Source organism: Peromyscus leucopus, chromosome 20 (genome assembly GCF_004664715.2).
Source record: "Peromyscus leucopus breed LL Stock chromosome 20, UCI_PerLeu_2.1, whole genome shotgun sequence".
In the NCBI taxonomy this organism is placed as follows: domain Eukaryota; kingdom Metazoa; phylum Chordata; class Mammalia; order Rodentia; family Cricetidae; genus Peromyscus; species Peromyscus leucopus.
Window position 1 is genome coordinate 29,900,773 of NC_051080.1, and position 19,204 is coordinate 29,919,976.

General features: G+C 46.8%; 1 protein-coding gene across 4 annotated transcripts in view; it reads right to left on the reverse strand.

Annotated features, from left to right (window-relative positions):
* Positions 1–19,204, reverse strand: part of Trappc9 (trafficking protein particle complex 9) — a 479,996-nt gene that overhangs the window by 147,963 nt on the left and 312,829 nt on the right. For all 4 annotated transcript variants that reach the window (XM_037197522.1, XM_028885994.2, XM_037197521.1 and 1 more), the window contains one exon: positions 9,667–9,777. In XM_037197522.1, coding sequence (XP_037053417.1) covers positions 9,667–9,777 — 111 coding nt within the window. The remainder of the gene's footprint in view (positions 1–9,666; positions 9,778–19,204) is intronic.

The window sequence follows — 19,204 nt, forward strand, 5'->3', positions numbered from 1 at the left end:
TCCAGTACAGCTACTAGCAAAATGGAGGACTAGTGAAACACCCCCCCCCCCGCCGGGCTGGCCTGAGGCATGCTCTACAGCTCAGCAACATGGCTCAGGGAGGCAGAGAGGTGTCTGGTAAGACACCTCCCACATAGCACGTGTGCCCCTTTCCTGGTGACCCCAGTTCCCAGGCTCATCTCAGAGCCATGATATTCTCAACACCCACATATCCGGTGCCTAACACAGGGCCTGGCTCCTGGTGGGACCCCAATCCACAAGTGAGCAAGTCCAACAGGGCTCTCTGCAGGAGTGAGTCAGTGGGTGTGAACACAGGCCTGCAGTGCCAATGGGACCCACACTTCATCTCACTGAGCCTCAGTTTCCCCGGGAGTCATCAGGGGTGCCATGAAAAGGGTTGCAGAGGAGGCAGGATGGATATCGGAAGGCTTCAGGTAACACTGGCAAGCTATAGACTGTGGACGTACTGCGTACCAAGGTGTCATCAAGTGGCCTGTACAGAGAGTTGTGGGGCGGGCCTGCTCCAGTGCCAGTAGGCACAGAGCACCAAGCTCTGGAAGCCAAAGGAAGCTCGCCTTGCACACAGCTGGCTTTACTGCTTCTATCTTGGGCAGGTTCCAGTGGCTAATAGGTCTTCTGAGTTAATGTAACTTCTTGAAGACTTTCGGAACTAACACAAATGAAGTGACTCCATTACGTCAGCCTCATTTCACTTTGGTCCGGATAGGCGAGCACTTTGCTCGGTGACACTGCCTTGTTATCCAACTTCCCAGCCAGTTTGCAACTGTGAAGTATTTCTTCCATGATCTGAAAAATGTTGTGTAAGCCACCAGCCAAGGAAACACACAGCGATTTTTCTGGGCCACAAACAGTCTGCTGATGAACCCCAGCCTGTCTTCCAGGAGACGAATTCCCCCAGAGAACCAGGCAGAGGCTGGCTTCTGCCCTGTGGACACAGGCAAGCTCCTGAGTAGTACTAGCAAGGGCAGGTTTGGACCATTCCAACTCTAAGATTCCATGAGTATCCTTACTCCCTTCCTTCCCTCTCTAGTACACTGTAGGACCTGAGACGCATTCCTGCTCTGAAGGTGATAAAAAAAAAAATGCCCAGGGGCTCGAGAGATGGCTCAGCGGTTAAGAGCACTGGCTGTTCTTCCAGAGGTCCTGAGTTCAATTCCCAGCAACCACATGGTGGCTCACAACCATCTGTAATGAGATTTGGTGCCCTCTTCTGGCCTGCAAACATGCACATAGGCAGAATACTGTATATATAACAAAAAATAAATAAATAAAAAATAAAAAAACAAAAGAATTAATAAAAAAAAATGCCCAAGTGTACATGCCACCACTATCTGTGTAGCTCTGAGGCGGGGTGAGCCCACAACTCCACACCAGGAGCTGTTGATCTACACAGCACACTGCTTTCTAATGGCCCTCCCCAAACGTCACAGGAGCAAGTGACGTCTGAGAGCATGAAGATCTCAGAGGGTGCCCTGGTACTGCCTGATGCAAACCAACGAAAGCATCCATGTGAACAAAGGTGCCCTTTCCTCCAGGTCACACAAGCCCAGACACAGCAGCAGGACAGATGATAGCGGGAATGCTGCTGGCCATGGAACTGACTCAGGACACAGCCTGTGTGAGCACACACTATGGGCTGAGCTACGACTCAGCCCAGTGCAAATGCAGTCACTAGTACTATACAGAAGAAAGCTGTGTAAGGAGAAAACAGAGACAGGCACGACCAGTATGCTGATACCTTCGAGCAGTCCTATAGGACCTATGAAAAGATCACTGAATGGGACTGAGCTAGAAGCTGCTATTACCTTAGGGAGGAACAGAGGAGGGGAAAAGAGCCCAAGGAACGAGCTTAGTACCCTGCAAGGGCCACAGCTGGCAAAGCTCCCAGCTATGAGATTGTCCTCCTCAATGAAAAACTCAAAAGAGACAAACAGGAAACATGCAGGTTAAAAACGGATTGGCGAGATGTCCATCTCTTGAATTTCGATTTAAAAAAAAAAAAAATGTCATAAAGCACCACATTGAGGCAGCTGAAAATTTCGAGTGACAATGTATTCAATGATAATGAGGAAACGTTTGATGGAAAGCATGACAAGGTACCCACTCACGTTATAGTTAAATATAAAAATGTTCACAGATAAAACAGGATGGAGGGAAGTGAGTGGAACAGAGATGGAAAATCACTGAGCGTACTACGTGCAGAAGCAGGTGACAAGCACATAGTGGTTCCAGACAGGCTGAACCACTTGTGCGCTTCTCTTGGGCACACATCTGAAGCCTCCACGATGAAGGTGGTTTTGGTGTTGAGGCTTTTACTTTACTTTTGAGACAGGGTCTCCTCTATCTCAGACTGGCCTCAGACTCAATATGTAGCTAAAAATAGCTGCGGACTTCTAATCTACCTACCTCTACCTTCTGAGTGCTGGGATTCCAAGTGTCTACCATCACTCCTGGTTCGTGGTGTGCTAGGGATCGAACCCAGAGTGCTGTGCGTGCGTGCTGTGGAAGCGCTCTACCAACTGAGCTGTACCTCCACCTCCATGATAAAGCTTTTGAGGGTGAGACTACATAATGGTGGCTCATGTGTCAACACTATGTGATGATCAGCAACTCCCTCTTATTCTGGCACTTGCAGGAAGATGCCTAGCCCTGAGACAGGTACATCTGGATTATTATGGCCCACTGGATGCTTAAGGAGCTGAACATCAGAAAGGCAGAAGGCTAGCCAAGGTCATGACCAAGAACCAGAAGAGCTCACACTGCCACCCACACCCCTGATTAGTTGGGGGAGTACTTTTTTTTTCTACAAGATAAGGCAAGGAACTTTCCTAACCAATAGGCAGAGGCATCTGATAGTCCAGAGGTGAGGGTGTGTTTTACTTCAGAGATTTCAGTCAGGCCTCAATAAGAGTCAGCTTCCAATCCCTTGGGAGAGAAGGGTGAACCTGGCTTCCAGACCTCCTGGAGTACTGTGGCTCCAGGAACAGTGGGCTTGGACATTTCAGGGATGAGCCCAGAACACAATAACAAAGGCAACACCACACCAGGACCACATATCCTCTCTTCTAAGCTATCTGCAAGTAAAAGACCACACGCTCCCCTTGTAGAGCTCCTGCCAAGTCGGGCTTGGCTTACCCATCAGATGGGACAAGGATAAGGATCTGGGAGCCAGAGAGGAGAAAAGACCCTGATAAGACCAGAATTCAGCAGAACTGAGCTAGATCCACAGTTGCCAGCCACACTTGGCCCAAGCACCTAGAGGGGCCAGCTAGAGAATGGACAGGTGGGAACATTCACACATGTCCCTAGAAGGAGGGGCTGGAATACAGGGCTTCCCTTGACTCTCTGGGGATACTATGTCTGTGTGTGATTCCTGCAGGTACATCAGTCACATGGGCCTCATCTCCATGCAGGATCCTTCCTATGCTTTTCTGTATTCATCAGCTGTGGTTGTTTGAAAGAAAATGGACCCCAAAGGGAATGGCACTATTAGGAGGTGTGGCCTTGTTGGAGGAAGTGTGTCATTGTGGGGGTGGGCTTTGAGGTCTCTTTTCTCAAACTTCACTCAGTGTGACAGTCAGTTGACTTCCTGTTGCCTCTGAGTCAAGATGTAGGACTCTCAACCCCAGCACCACGTCTGCCTGCATGCCGCCATGCTCCCCACCATGATGATAATGGACTGAATCTCTGGAACTGGAAGCGAGCCATCCCCATTAAATGTTTTCTTTGTAAGAGTTGCCGTGGTCATGGTGGCTCTTCACAGTAATGAAAACCCTAACGAAGACACTGACCCTTGCTTGGCTCTTCACTCGGTACCATTCCTGTCATACCTGGACATTTCAGCATGGGCTGTTGACTCGCTCTCCACTCTGGATCTTTAAATTCCTGTTGGTAAACAACCTCTGTGGTTTCTCACTCCCGGCAGGTGAGGAGAGAATGTTTGGTCCCCATATAAGGGGTCAGGAGGAAGCCTGGCAGATGAGGCCCTCATAACATCTACTGACTTAAGCAAAAGCTTGATCCTATGGTCTCCCCAGAAAGGAAACAGGTCTTCCAATGGGCCTTTATCAACCACGGTGGGCTGCAGGCTACTGCAGCAACATAGTGAAAGGGGTTCTGAAAATTAACCTCATTAGTTCCCACTCACTGAGCCCCTATCACCAATCACATAGGGTGGATGAGTGCTGGGTAGGAGTCAAGGATTGGCTTCATTGTCTAAAACAATGGGGTGGGGGGCATAGATCGCCATGAATATTTTATGAAACTATCCTTGGAACCTCAACAGAGCAGGGTGACTTACTACCCCCAAGTGATTTAAGTTACATTTGACAGGACCAGGCTGAAAATGCATGACACGTTCCAGGCCCAGGCAATACTTTGCTTGTCATGGTGGTGAGCAGCTGGGAAGACATCTGTACATAACCCCCCTTCTCACCTCCACATGTGAAACAGAGACTTCAGGCATGGCCCCATGGAAGAGGTCATACAAGAAGCACAGAGGGAAAAAAGCCCAGAAGGAAAATAGCTGAGCCAGGACATCTGGGTTGCAAAGGTCTGTGGTATATAGAACCCCAATGGTGCCACCTTATTTTTCTCTGCTTAGGAAAAAAAGAAAACCACTTTCCCTGTCATCTGAGTCAGAAAACAGTTGTGTCTTCCAAGGCACTGGTCTCCCAGTCCCACTGCTTGTCCAGGCTGAACTCTGACACTCCTGTCCCTGATCTTGGGGTTCCCACTGTCTCCAGAGGGATCTGGGTTCCCATCAGCAAAGCCATTAGCTGCCAGTTGCCGGGGCAGCAGCCCGGAGTGGCAGAGGGGATGCTGGGCAGGGGCTCAGGCTGGGCCCTTTGCAAAGACTCACTATGGAAAACAGCCTCTCTGCATCAGCTCAAAGACTGAGCTGGTACACCCTGTACCATCTTATTTCTAGAAATATCCTCTCTGGAGGACTCTCCCATTCTCCTTTCAAATTGAAAAACTAAGAATGTAGAAAACAAAATAAAAACACCTCACTTGTAACTCAGAAATATGGCAGAAGGGGATGAGGAGACATGGGTTGAGAAAAGGTCGTATATTCAAGATAACGTCCAATGAGAGCTTGCAGGAGAAGGGCTCCACAAGATGAAGTGTTGCTTTGATGACTCAACAGGTTCTTTGGAGCATTTTAAGGACCAAGAGTGAAGGAATAAGAATAAAGGGTGGGTCAGATATAGGATTTTTGGGCAGTTCTAGGCTGAGGTGCTGTGGGATGGTCTGTATGTCAAATTGCTCTGATTGGTCAATAAGTAAAACACTGATTGGCCAGTGGCCAGGCAGGAAGTGTAGGTGGGATAACAGAGAGGAGAACTGAGGGAACAGGAAAGCAGAGAGAGACACTGCCAGCCACCGCCATGACAAGCAGTATGTGAAGATGCTGGTAAGCCACGAGCCACATGGCAAAGTATAGATTTATAGAAATGGATTAATTTAAGCTATAAGAACAGTTAGCAAGAAGCCTGCCACAGCCATACAGTTTGTAAGCAATATAAGTCTCTGTGTTTGCTTGGTTGGGTCTGAGCGGCTATGGGACTGGCAGGTAACAAAGATTTGTCCTGACTGTGGGCAAGGCAGAAAAACTCTAGTTACACAGAGGGAAACAGATATCTACAATGTCAATATCTGCAAGGAGAAGATTACAGGAACCCAAGCTGTAACAACCTGTGGGATTCCGCAGAGCCAATGATCTATGTGGGAACACTAGCAAGACTGTGGACAGAGGGAGGGTGAGACAAAGGCCTGTATCTTGAAGCACGTAATGAAATAATATCTATTACCATACATTATAAAGATATTTATGCATTAAAGAAGGTTACTGTGAAATTTAATTTTAATGGTCTGATAATTAAGCAAAAAAAATCCACAATAATTATCATATCTTAATTTTATAGCATATTTGCTGATGGCAATGTTATATTTTTTTAAGAAATATGATGTTAATTCCTCACAGGGAACATCTTCTCTTGTCTTTGGGTATCTCTTAAAGCTGAGTGGGGAGGGGTACAGTGCTATGGGAGGCAGCCTGAGCTACTGTGTCATGCCACAGGTCAGGGGACAAGGTGGAGATCCAATGGGTGCCCTGACACTCTAGACAAGATATGACCCATGGGAAAAAGCCCACCCAGTGAACTGCTACACGGACTAAAGAGCCCCAGCATGAAGAGGCAGAAGCTTGTGAGCAACAAGATGGGGTATTTGGCCAAGAAAAGCATTTACTGGGGTTTGAACATGAAATGTCTCCCATAGGCTCATGTGTTTGAACACTTGGTCCCTCTCTGTTGTAGAAGGTTACGGAACTGTCAAGTGGTTAAAGCCTCACTGGAACAAGTGGGTCATTGTGGGAGGGCCTTGAGTAAGCCTCACTTCCTGTCTGCTTCCTGCTTCCTGATCATTAAGCATACACGACCAGCTGTCTCATGCTCTGCCACCCTGCTTTCCCCACCATGATGAACTGTATACCTTCAAACTGCAAGCCAAAAGAAGCCCTTCCTCCTTTAAGTAGTTTCTCACCAGGCATTTGGTTCCCATAACAAGAGAGTAAGGAATGCAGCATCTAAGCAAAGGTGCAGCTGGGTTTCCATTAGTCTCTCATGGGAAAAGGAGGGAAGAGAAAAATGATTAAAAGACAGAACTCCTGGGAGCACATAGAGGGGACCCTGGCTAACTGGACATGCCACCATCCTCTGTTTATTCTTCCGAGGTCAGTGTGGATCATAATTTATTCTCTTGCCATTCCTGGAGTGGTGCACAGCTTACCACACAGTTTCTTCTTAAAATATCAATATTTGTTGAATGACTATTTTGTGAATGAATAAAACAAGGTATGAGCTAACACTCGGAAATGAGAAGTTAAGCAAAAAGCTTCATGAAGAAGAAGAAGCCTGAAGCATAAAACCAAACTGCAATTATCTACGACTTAGGTCATTAATATCACATAGTCCGTGTTGCCAAGAACGATTCAAGTCTTCGCCACAGGATATGCTTAGCAATCTATAATTTCTTAAAATTGTTTTATACTGGTGTCACAAAAAAGACCAGATTTATGTTCTCTCGGATCAGGGGCTACATGAAAACATGCAGACCAAGAGACAGGATGGATGGCAGACGTTTCACCACACAATTAAGGGGGAACAGCAGTAGGCAGCACCCAAGCTTTCAGAAATGTTCATCCTCCTCCCTGGAAGCTGAAGAAATGGCATTTGCTCAGCCTCTGGCATAGGTCAGAGGAGTGCAGAGGCCCCGGCACATTCCCAGATCCAGGTGGCAAGTCCCATCCAAGGCAGGACAAGGTGATCCTGGGAGCGCTTCAGGCTCCTCTCACAGGGCAGGTCAGCAATGGCCCCATGTCTTGGGTCTCCAGCCTCCAAAGCATAACCCAAACTGCCCCACGAGGGGGCTTCCGGGCCTAACGTACATTAAAACATGCCATTAACAATCACATTAAATATGGATGGGCTGGAAGCCACTGCACAGTGAGGAATTAGCATAGAAATGAAGACGGTGGCATATTTACACAATGAAATATTAATAGCAGTCAAAATGAAAGGACTGGATTTATATTTAGCTGCAAAGTGCAATGCCTATTTTAAGTTTCCAAGGGACATATATGATAGGCAAACACTTAGAGAACTTTTAAGAATTCTCAAAATGATTCTTGGCTGTGAATACACATACACACAGTAAGAGCAGGGAAGTGTAGGCATGAATGGTACTACCACTTTCAAGCAGTCACCCTGGGGAGGGAGAGCAGAGAAGGGTGGGGGTGCCGCTCAACGATTCTTTCTGTGGCTTCAAGTGAGCAGCACTTAAGTCTAGTTCAGCACCATCCACCCCCTCTGGCCTCAGAGAGTCCATTATCTCCAGTGATTTGCAAGGTGGCACCAGACAGCTGCCCCAAGCCCAGACTCCATTGCGTGGTTATTTTTAACCATGGCTCGACACTGGTTTCCATGTCTCCTTTTGATGTACCGTTGACAAACTCTAATCTCAGGTGAATAAATACTGAGGTTCAGAAGATGCAGGCGTCGGCGGTGTAACCCAAACCCCCACCGAAAATCACCTTCCTCCCTTTCCGGGTCAAGCCCTGTCCTGAGCTCTCCAGAGGAAACCCACGTTGAGAGACTCTCCTGACCGGAGACTGCCTTTGTTCATTCTAGGGCTTCATAGAAATGGTGCTATCACACAAGAGGCTCTGTGGAGAAGGTGGCTTTCGTGTCCCATCAAACTCTTGGGCATTGTGTGGTTTGGCTGCGGGGTGCACCGCACTCCCCTTGTAGGAGACACTATCAATTTTACCCACTGAGCCGTCCTTCCAGGCCCTTGACTTACTTGGTTAGCTAGTGTTTTGCATATGTATGCATGTGGCGAGTGTGCATGCATGTTCACATGTGTGTGGGTGCACACACGTGGGGGGGGTGGCTCGAAGTTGATGTCTGGTGCTTTCTTCAATCAGTCTGCATCTTACGCATTGAGGCCAAGTCTCTTGCTGAACCTGGAGTTTATCTTATCAGCTGGTGGGCTAGGTAGCTCAGCAGGACTGTGGGGGTGGGGATGGGGAGGGTTCCCTATCTCAACTTCCTACATACTGGAATTACAGGTGGGCTGTTAAACCCATCCAGGTTTTATATAAGTCCTGGGGATCTGAGTGCCCATCCTCACACGTGGTGTGGTGGTTTGAAAGAAAATGGTCCCCATAGGGAGTGGCACTATTAGGAAGTGTGGCCTTGTTGGAAGAAGTGTGTCACCGTTGAGGTCTCCCATGCTTAAGCTATGCCCATTGTGGCACACAGTGGCTTCTGCTGCCTATGGATCAAGATGTAGAACTCTCAGCTCCTTCTTCAGCACCTTATCTGCCTGAGTGCTGCCATGAAGATAATGGACTAAACTTCTGAAACTGTAAGCCAGGCCCAATTAAATGTCCCTTTATAAGAGTTACGGTGGTCATAGTGTCTCTTCACGGCAATAGAAGCCCTAACCAAGACACATGGCAAAGACATCATCTGCTGAGACATCTCCTCTGCCCCACACCCTGAATTTTATTTTACTTTTTAATAACTAATGTTGGCACAACAGGGCAAGTGTGTGTTTGGTGTTATAAGGAAGTGTGACTTTGTCCCCAGTGGCTACAGATTCTCTACCATGCCAGCATAAGAGCTGCAGGAGATTTGCATCCTCCCCAGAGCTCCCTTGATGTCTTTTTCATCTCCCTGTTCTGATGAATGCACAGCAGCTTCTCCCTATGATTTCTGCATTTGCATTTCCCCGCTGACTAATAATACCAATGTCAAGCATTTGGGGGGGAAAGTTTACTCTTTAAAGTAAGACAGAGACAGGGATATGCAAACAGATCTAGAACAAACATGGCACAGGGGAGTTGAGATCTAAGCCACAGGCCTGCTGATTTGTTGTTGTTGAACCTGGGGCCTCATGCATCTTGCTATTAAAGAAATAAAAATACCATTCCATCTAGACACTGGACTAGGAAGGCATGGCTTCTTGGTATGGGGAGAGGCCCAGAAGAGAGTAAGGAGGAGGCTCTGCATCTTCCCAGCATTGCCAAGCTCTGCCCACCTGGGTCCTGGCCTTCCTCTGCCCCTGCAGGTCACTTACCGCTGGCACTCGCTGGCATGCAAGATGAGCTCAGAGTTGTTCCTGGCACAGACTGTCAGCTCGTGCTCTGTGGAGTTGAAGACGTCGAGGAGCAGGTGGCACTGTCGGGTGCTGCGTGGAAAGATGGAGGGAGGTTCAGAACTCTCCAAAGGCAAAGAGAAGCAACTTAGCCCCTTCTTCCTCTCCAGGGACTTCCCACTACCTGACGATGTGCAGGTGATGATCATTGGTTTACAATAATGCCAAGGCCTCTGGGCATGTGCTTGGAACTTTGTCAAACCCTTTAGGAACCAAATGACCTTGGAAAGTAGCTCAGTCCTCCAAGCCTCAGCAAGTGGCGAGCAGCTGGCTCTTAAGACCATCTATATACATGGTATACAGTGTCATTAAATAAAGGCGATGTCCAAATGAGGAAGTCTTTGGCTACCCAAGACTGAGCAAAGGGCTGGCTGTTGGATTGTGAAGAACTGGGCCCCCACGGGTTTGTGCTGACTTCTCTGTACGCTTCATTCTCCAGGACTCCAAATTATCCCTCCTTAGAGCTGGGGCAGATCATGTAAGCTAGTTAATGCACCCAGTACTTGAAGCATCCCCTCCCTTTGCTTCCTGCAGGGTAGGAAGTAAAGTCCTCGATTCTAACGGCTCCTGGAGCAAGGGGTACTCCCAATGGCAGCATCCCAACCAAGGAGCCACAGGCTTCTCAGACCCCAAGTAACAGAGCCTGGAGGAGGAAGCTTCTAGCCTTCGGCCTCCCTGGCTTTCCTTGGAATGAGAAGGAGGCCTTGAAGCTCAGCAACCATTCAGAGAAGGGAAACAAACCATTGTCTGTGGATGGCAGAGCTGGGGCCAGGACCTGGAAAACCAGGCACCTCCCACAGCAGCGGTGCCCCGCCCCCACTGCCTTCTCCCTATAGACTTAGCCGCATGGCTGAAATACTTTAAAAGTACCAACAGCCCATGCTTCATTTGTGTTCATCACTACAGTTAAGTTCCCATTACAGTTGAATGTTTGCCTAAAACTAACACAACTTCCCAAATACCGGGCGCCACGGTAAGCACGACAGGAAATCGATACCTGTTGGCTGATCTAAAAGGGACAGCCACGGCCACTGCAAGAGCAGAGTAAGAGGGCAGCTGGGCTGGTCTTGGGGAAACAGGATGAACCGTTTGTCTTGGAAGCGAGGGAGAGATACAGACAAAGAGCTGCTCTCAGGGTCATCTTTAGCTCTGTGTGGAATCAAAACATGACCTTCTAGGGGAAGACATCTAACTTCACTGGTGTGTCCCCAAGCAGGAGGCAGGGCGCTGTTGGTTATTTGGAAAGCCGAGCCAAAGGAAGAGAGAGCGCTGTAGGATTTTTGCCTTTGTGTCCTGACATTTCTGGGGGAGCAGTACAGGGGAGGGGAGGCTGGGGAGAGGACCACCAGGTGGTGGTGGAGTCTCCAGACTCAGAGCTCAAGTTGGTTTGCCTTCACAGTTGGTAGGCTCCTTGAGAGAAGGAAACATAGACACACATCCAGGGTTCATACACACATAAAAGCAGACACTGCCCAGAGGCCAGGGGGGTCACAAAGCAATCTTTCCTAGCACATCGGGCTTCTCAAGGGAGGGAGGCGGAGGCACAGTGTCACCATCTTTGGTACACACAGTGCCAACGTGGTGTCAGAGGCCTTCAGAGGATATCCTTATGTTGGCTGATGCTGGGGCTTGGGATCAAGGGTGTCTTCCCCAGGGGCACTGGCATTTGGAGCATGCTCAGTTCTGACAGCTGCCTAGAGGCAGCCTCTTCCCTTAGATCTTAGGCAAAGGAGACTCCAGGAATGACGACCCGGCCTCCCTTTGTCATAACTTCATGAAATCTTTAATCATAGTGAAATCTTTCAGCAGAGACAGAAACTCATAAAACATTCATGGGGAAGGGGGGAGAAGGCCATTTTTTAAAGCCCAGAAGGCTGTTTTCACTTACAGAGCACGGTACCTAGGAAGCTGCATGGGAACGTGGCGGAGATAGACTCTGCGTCACTGCACTCGCTATTCTGAGTCACTGGCTGTGAGGGGCCTTCTGTTAACACGATGATACATTGGTGGATCTTTGTTTTCTATCTGTTACTCACAAATTAACTCCCGTCCCAGACTGTGGTAGCATTTTGTGCCCACCGTTAATATCATTTGCTCGTGTGTCTTTCCATGTCTCTGTGGCTGATTTTCTTTATGAGCCAGGGGAACACACAATTTACTTTTCATTCTTGTGCAATTCTTGGGTTTTGTTTGCTTTTCTGGATTCACCTTTCTGAAGAGGAGGGAAGCCTAAGAAATTTCTCCTGGAGAATGGAAGTCAGAGCGAGCTTTTGAGGGCAAAGAAACTTGCACCGGAAGTGGTAGATGTAGGTCTATGGCCCAGGTGGGCAGATGGGGAAGAGGAAGTTCAGCTGCCAGAGGCCACATGTTCCCCAAATTATCAATCGATTTTTCTCAGATGTATGAGTCTCCCCTGCATGTCAGCTACTATTGCATGCACACAGTTGAGAAAGGGAGGTGAGGAAGAAAGACAGGGTCTCAGCTTTCTTGAAAATTGAATTGGGAAGGGAGTACAGGAAGAGGGGGTTAAAAAATTAAAGCAATCTTTCCCATGAAGTTAAAAGCAACAGATTCAAATAGGTTGTAGGGTAAAGCCTCGTGTTATTAGTGACATTTCTATGCATTAGCTGAAGATAATTACAAAGAAAAATATTTAAGAATATAGAGTTAGCCAGGCAGTGGTGGCACATGCCTTTAATCCCAGCACTCGGGAGGCAGAGCCAAGTGGATCTCTGTGAGTTCGACGCCAGTCTGGTCTACAGAGCGAGTTCCAGAACAGGCTCCAAAGCTACACAGAGAAACACTGTCTCGAAAAACCAAAAAAAAAAAAAAAAAAAGAATATAGATTTATAAATGCAATGCATCCCAGAAAGCATCTATGAATAAATGTAATAATAAATGTATGTAAGACATTTATGTAAACTATTTTAAGTTTTTACAGAAAATTTAGTAAAGCAGTCAAATGAATAAAAAGATATTTTATGCTTGAGGATTAAAAGATCATATTTTAAAAGAAGTCACGATTCTCTAAATCTAAATGAATTCAACAAACCTTAACAAAAAGAGGGACAATGAAGTTTTAGTTTTAGTAAATTCTGATGTGCTAGTCTAAATTATATATGTTTAAAAAAGTGTCAAGAACACACAAAAAACAATGACAAAGAGAATGTTGGAAAAATCAAGCCTGCTAGACATCAAGAAATCTTCCAAAGCATAAATGATGGAAGACAGCCCACAGAATGTCCCAGAGCTGGGAACTGGAGGTCTGACTAAGAGGCGATGCTCCCTAGGAGAAAGATTCCAGAAAAGCCCTGGGACGCATGGTTATGTGCACAGGAAACTATATCCCTACCTCACACCGTGAGCTGAAAAGTCTACAAAATAGCTCTATGTGACAATTTCCTCAGAATTCAAACATTTATTCAGATACCCCTTCTACAGGGAGGATAGAAGCTGATCCAACTTATAAGGCTCAGGAAACTCAGAATGTTACAGACTCCCAAGCCTGTAACATTCTCCCCAAGATTGTAGTCAGTAAACAAATCCTGAGAGGCAAGGCTCTCCAGTAGGCAAGCTGTGCAAGAAGTCCTAGGGACACAGCTTCCATGAGCTGCCACCCCTGCTGGGGTAGGATTTTGGGTGAACAGCTGGTCTTACATCATTGCTGGTGTTCCTGAAAGTAATCCTACGCACTAAGCTAGACTTGAGTGGAACATTTCATTGTTCTGTCATGAGTGACCTGTCTACGGTGAGTAGATGTTTGCAACTGTCCAGAAAGTCATGCAACACGACCTCAAATTTATTTAAAAATTAAAATTTTTAAAACAAGTGAACAGCTTGTGAGAAGTGAGAGATTTCACAAAGGAGTTATGACATGTAAAATATAAAAGAAAGATAGTGTGTTTGGCCCTGTTAAAGTTAGGGACTTTGATATAAATGGAAACCATTAAAAAGCTAAGACAAGCTCCTTGTGGAAAGGGATTTGCAGTATATTAAACTGACAACAAATCATAATTCTGATTTCATTGAGAATTCCCATAAATCAATAAGAAATGACTCAGTATGAAATCAAGCAAAGGGTGGGAAGTGTCAGTCCACCCTGGAAAATCTCCAATGGGCAGTAAACAGACACTCTATCAAGCTAGCAGCCAGAGCAAGAAATCAAACCCTGAGACACTGTTTCCCACTCAACTTAATGGAAACACTTAAAAAGTGGTCCAGAACCAAGAGTTGGCCAAGATGTACATCAGCAAAAAGTAGGGTGTAAATAAATTAAATTGGTACAACTTCCAAGGAAGGAAGGAGAGATGGAGGGAGGGGGAAGGAAGGAAGGAAGGAAGGAAGGAAGGAAGGAAGGAAGGAAGGAAGGAAGGAAGGAAGGAAGGAAGGAAGGAAGGAAGGAAGGAAGGAAGGAAGGAGGAAAATGGGGGTTACCTCCTTGAGCAATGTATAAACACACTTAGACCTAACTATTCCATGGCAATGAGTATTAACTCAGAGGGCTCTCACAAAGACACGCTCAAAAGCATTAACTGCAATGTGGTTAATAGAAGCCAAAGGCTCCTTTTAACTAGGTGAAAAGCAACAGGAAAGAGGATGGAACAGGATGGCTGGGGCAGGGAGTGGGGAGTGATAGGGGATGAGGGAGGTGTCAAAACCTGTGCAGAGTCAGAAATGAGTTTGCAAGAACAGCCTGCTTTGTTCTGTTGTGGTCGTGGTTTGAATGAGGATGGCTCCCATAGGCTCAAATATTTAAATGTTTGGTCCCCAGGGGTTGGTAGGACTTTAGGAAGGATTAGGAGGCGTGGCCTCGTTAAAGGAGGTGTGTCACAGAGGGCGGGCTTTGAGGTTTCAAAAGCCCGCACCATTCCCATCTAGCTCGTGCTTGTGGATCAAGATGTGAGCTCTCAGCTACTGCTCGAGCACCATGCTGCCTGCTGCCATGCGCCCCATCATGGTAATCGCAGACACTAACCCTCTGGAACTGTAAGCCCCAAATAAACCCTTCTAAAAGTTGCCTTGATCAAGACGTCTCATCACAGCAATGGGAAAGTAACTAAGGCACATGGATACGCCTGCGTTAATGACGCCAGGACAGTACGTCGCAGGAGGTAACACATGCACTACACTTTTAAAGATTTTTTTTTTTCAAATACGCCATCGTGTTATTAACATTAGTCTTTATCAGTGGGAAGGAAGAATATAGATGGAGATTGCACAGTCTAGCTTTCTGTCTTTAATTAAACTTAATATAAATACAATATAGCAAAATGTTAACATTGGACTGCTGTTCCCTTCATCTGTCTTTGTTTCAGTTAAAATCGTCTAGAAACTGTATTTGAAAGTCATTTTGAATGTTGTCTGAGACCAGGGGCTCGTCCTGAAGGCAGAGCCTGAAAAAAGAGCTTGCAGGGAGCCAGGACTCAAGGAAGAGAGGCCAGGAGAGGGGCCGTGTGCACACAGAATGAAGACAAGAGGCTGGGCCACACCAAGGGCTTTATGGGGTAAGTAACTGAGCTGGCCACCCTGGGGCAGCTGGGGCTACATTTCCTGGGTCCTTGTGGTTTCCTTCCAAACCGAGCACCCAAGTTATAGCAGAAGGGTGATTCATTTTCCCAACAAATCTTAGCCTCACTGGACAAGCTGTCTCCTGGAGGACCGGATCTCACACTTCACTGAGTTAAACCACTGTGTAGTGGGTACCTGGGGTCATCCAATCCTGCAACCTTGGCAAGGCATTTAGAATATTCCAGAAAGCAAGAGGCTGAGCACTGCTGAGGCAAGGTACTCTCTGGCTACACCTGCATAAATCTGGTTACTATGGCAACAGCTAGTGTAAAAAGTAGGCTATGAAATGCAGCAGGGCATGAGACTCCTATAATACAAATAGTTTTCAGAAATTAAGTGCATCTCCTGGAAAACATCAACAGGGGTTTAAAAAAAAACTTCAGATTTGATGGCAAAGGAGGTTCTCACTGAAGAAACGATGTTTGATTTGGGACTCTAATGACAAGAAAGCAATCTTATGAAGGTCTTGGAGGAGAGCCTCCCAAAGAGAATGTGCAATTAATGCAAAAATTTTGAGGCACAGTGTGATCACAGAACACGCAGAGAAGAGATTGGCAGAAGATTAATGGCGGAGGAAAGGTCATAAGAAAATATTGATTTCATTCTAAGCATGACAGGAAGCTATTTTGAGAGTTTGAAGTAGATGAGTGGTGTGAACTGTTTTATGTGGTGGGGGGGGGGCGTGGAGATGATGAATTCCAATGCTGAAAAGGATGAAATCAGCACAAGCTACTTTGTCTCTCCCACTGTCTGTAACCAAATCCACCCCTAAGTCACAGCTAGGGCGGGTGGAGTCCAAGACTCAAAAAGTTTGAGACAAATCCAAGTTCTGACCTGGGAGTGAGTTGCACTTCCCTTCACTGCCCTGACCTGACCCAAAAGGCAGCTTGGAGCTCAGAGGGCTGCAATGACCTTCCCTAGCAAGGTGCTGGGATCCCAGAGGTGTATGTCAGGGACAGCAGCAAGAGTCACAGAAGCTTCACTTCCTAGCCTGACCCATGGGGAGCCTTCCAGTCCAGCCTGTGGGCAGCACCATACACAGACAGTACCATGAAGGCACTGGGCTACATGGGTGAGTACCACTCTCTGGTCCAGGAGTCTCTGTCCTACAAGCCATAGTGTCAGCATCCATCACATCCAGCTTACTCCCTGTTCTTCTGGCCAATCAGTCACACAGGAGACTCAACACAGCAAAGTCACGCCTACCTTTAGCGGGGACACAGGAGGGAGATTTGCAATAGGACAGAGATTAAGAGACCAGTATGACAGTTAGGTGGGAACCTCAGGCTTCACCAGAGCATAGCACATGGAATCAGGTCAAGTAACCATGGTTAAAGTCTTAAGTTCTGGGGTGGCATAGAACACAGAAAGAGCCAGAGAGTGCCACAAATCCTTTGAAATGGGACAGCTGGCCCCTGGGACAATGCAAGAAAACCAAAGACACTGTGGACTACCCACTAAAAGAGAATTTTCCTGAGGACCCAGACAAGACTCCAGCACCTCAGAGCACTACATGCAAATACTCAGAAGATCTCAGGAAAGAATTTGCTACCAGAAACTATGAACTCCACGTGAAGGACAAAACAGTGGGGCACCTCAAGATGCCTATCTTAGAGAAGGATGTGCCCAAGAAGGCATAAGAGAGCATCCCAGGAAAGGGGGGAGGCATGAGGATGAGCCAGGAGAAGCATCAGAGCAGGAAAGTGAGCTGAGAAATACACTGGGTGGTAACAATGAAGACAAGGGGAGAAAAGACAGAGAATAAACCACCCGGAACTGAGAGACCTCCAGGAGACATGCCACCCCCCACACCAGAGACCATGCATGCTCTTCTCACCCTCACCAATGCCTGTACTCCATCTACAAGCATAAAAGCAAATCCCCAAATAATACTCTAGAAGAGTGGAAATCGTACAAAGAATGTTTGGAGCCAACAAAGGAAATGAGACACCAGAAATTAAAGATCATCCACAGAAACAGTAGAGAAGCATCATCTAACAGAAACAACAGAGGGAAAAAATACTGAAAAGTATAATCCTAAGCAGGGAGTAGGGGTATGACCTAATAAGAACTATGTTATAAGAAACTGAGCAAGAAGTAAAAGCTACACACAGCTTCTGAAGAAATGATGGCAGAAAACCTCCTGGACTTGTCTGTGATGTTAAACGGATCCTGGCAGCTCAACACACCCCACCCAGTACACATGTAAAGAATCCTATATCTAGAAACAGCGGAAGCTGCAGAGAGGGAAGTCCAAAGGCAGAAGGCTACCAGGACGAACAAGCAAGAGACAGGAAACGGGTGTGAAAAGTCTGAAGCTCTGTCATCAGACACTGTGAAGGGCAGAGGAAGCAGGACATTTTACAAGTGATTGAGGGGTGGAGAGACTGTAACCTAGAAGTCTGCATCCAAGGAGAGGGGGGGATGTCCTTCAGGAGTGGAGGGGTGGGGAAGGCCGGGACTCTAAAAGGGGCCTTCCAGAAAGACCTTCAGAAGAAAGGGCAAGAACATTACCAGGAAACTTGGCATGGGAAGAAGGAGAAAAGAGCAACAAAAATGTCAAGTACCCAGCAAAGAGAGCTTACTAAGATCTATGACAGTAAAAGGCAGGAGCATAGCAGCGTCCACTTTGGAGCAGGGACAGTTAGTGGTGATAAAGAACATTGCTTAATGAAGGAAAGCCTGAATCTACCAAGAATACACAATCAGTCTTAATGTCTGGGCACTTAGCTCCATGAGGACCCCGGGGGAACTCAAAAGATAAATGGAGAGAAGCATAATTAGAGTCAAAGACACCAATAGGAGCTTCTTGGAAATGTGCAGAATGAGCAGACATAAAATCAACAATATAGGAGACATGAACAACCACCCATGTTTGACTGACATGTAATGAAAACCCCACCTCACACCTGCAGAACCCATGCACTAGTGCACAGTAAAAGCACACAAAGTGTGTTCTCAACTGAAGCAGGATTAATCCAGAGGTTGGTAGCAGAATGGTCAATGGGACATTTAAAATGCGAGGAAATGGACCAACGCACTTCAAACAGCCCTAACGAGAAACCAGGATTGTTTGCAGTTAGTAAAAACCCAGGCACTGAGATGCAGCTGATGAAGGACTTAGAGGGAGACCTGCTGCATTAAATGACTGTATCAGGAGAGACTGGAGGTACAGGGCAAGCAGCTCTCATCACGGGAAATAAAGAAACTCACAGGAAGCAGAGGGAGAGAACAAGGAAGAGAAGAGCAGAGAGACAGAGAAAACTGACTGGTTTATACAACCTGAGTCTTCAAAAAGGTCGGTATAATTTTATGATCAAACTTTAAAGGAGAGAGAGAGAAAGGGAGGGAAGGAGGGAGGGAGGGAGAGGAATGAAGAGAGAGAGGGAGAAGGGGGGAGAGGGGAGGGGAAGAGAGAGAGAGAGAGAGAGAGAGAGAGAGAGAGAAAGAGAGAGACACTGAGAGACACTGAGAGAGACTGAGAGGACAGCATGGAGACTTCAGAGTTCCACCTCGCCAGTGTCACAACCCAGATGACAGAGGGCACAAACTGCCAGAATCAACCCAAGAAAAGGTAAACGACCTCAAAAGTCTCCCACCCGTTAAATCAACCAAATCTAATTTTTTTTTTTAATCTTCTCCAGGTCAGGATTCTTTCCTGACAAATTCTACCAAACAGTTATTTAAGTAAGTAAAGAAATAACAATACTGTGTGGTTTCTTCCAGAAAGCAGAAGTGGAAGAAATGCTTCCAAGAACAATTTAGTGCACTCCCTAAAGCAGATGCAGACAGAAGCTAAGCACTCAAAAAGGCCCCTTATGAAACTGTTCTTTCTGAAGTCCCAAGTTCAATTCCCAGCACCCACACAAGGTGGTTCCCAACCACCTGCAAC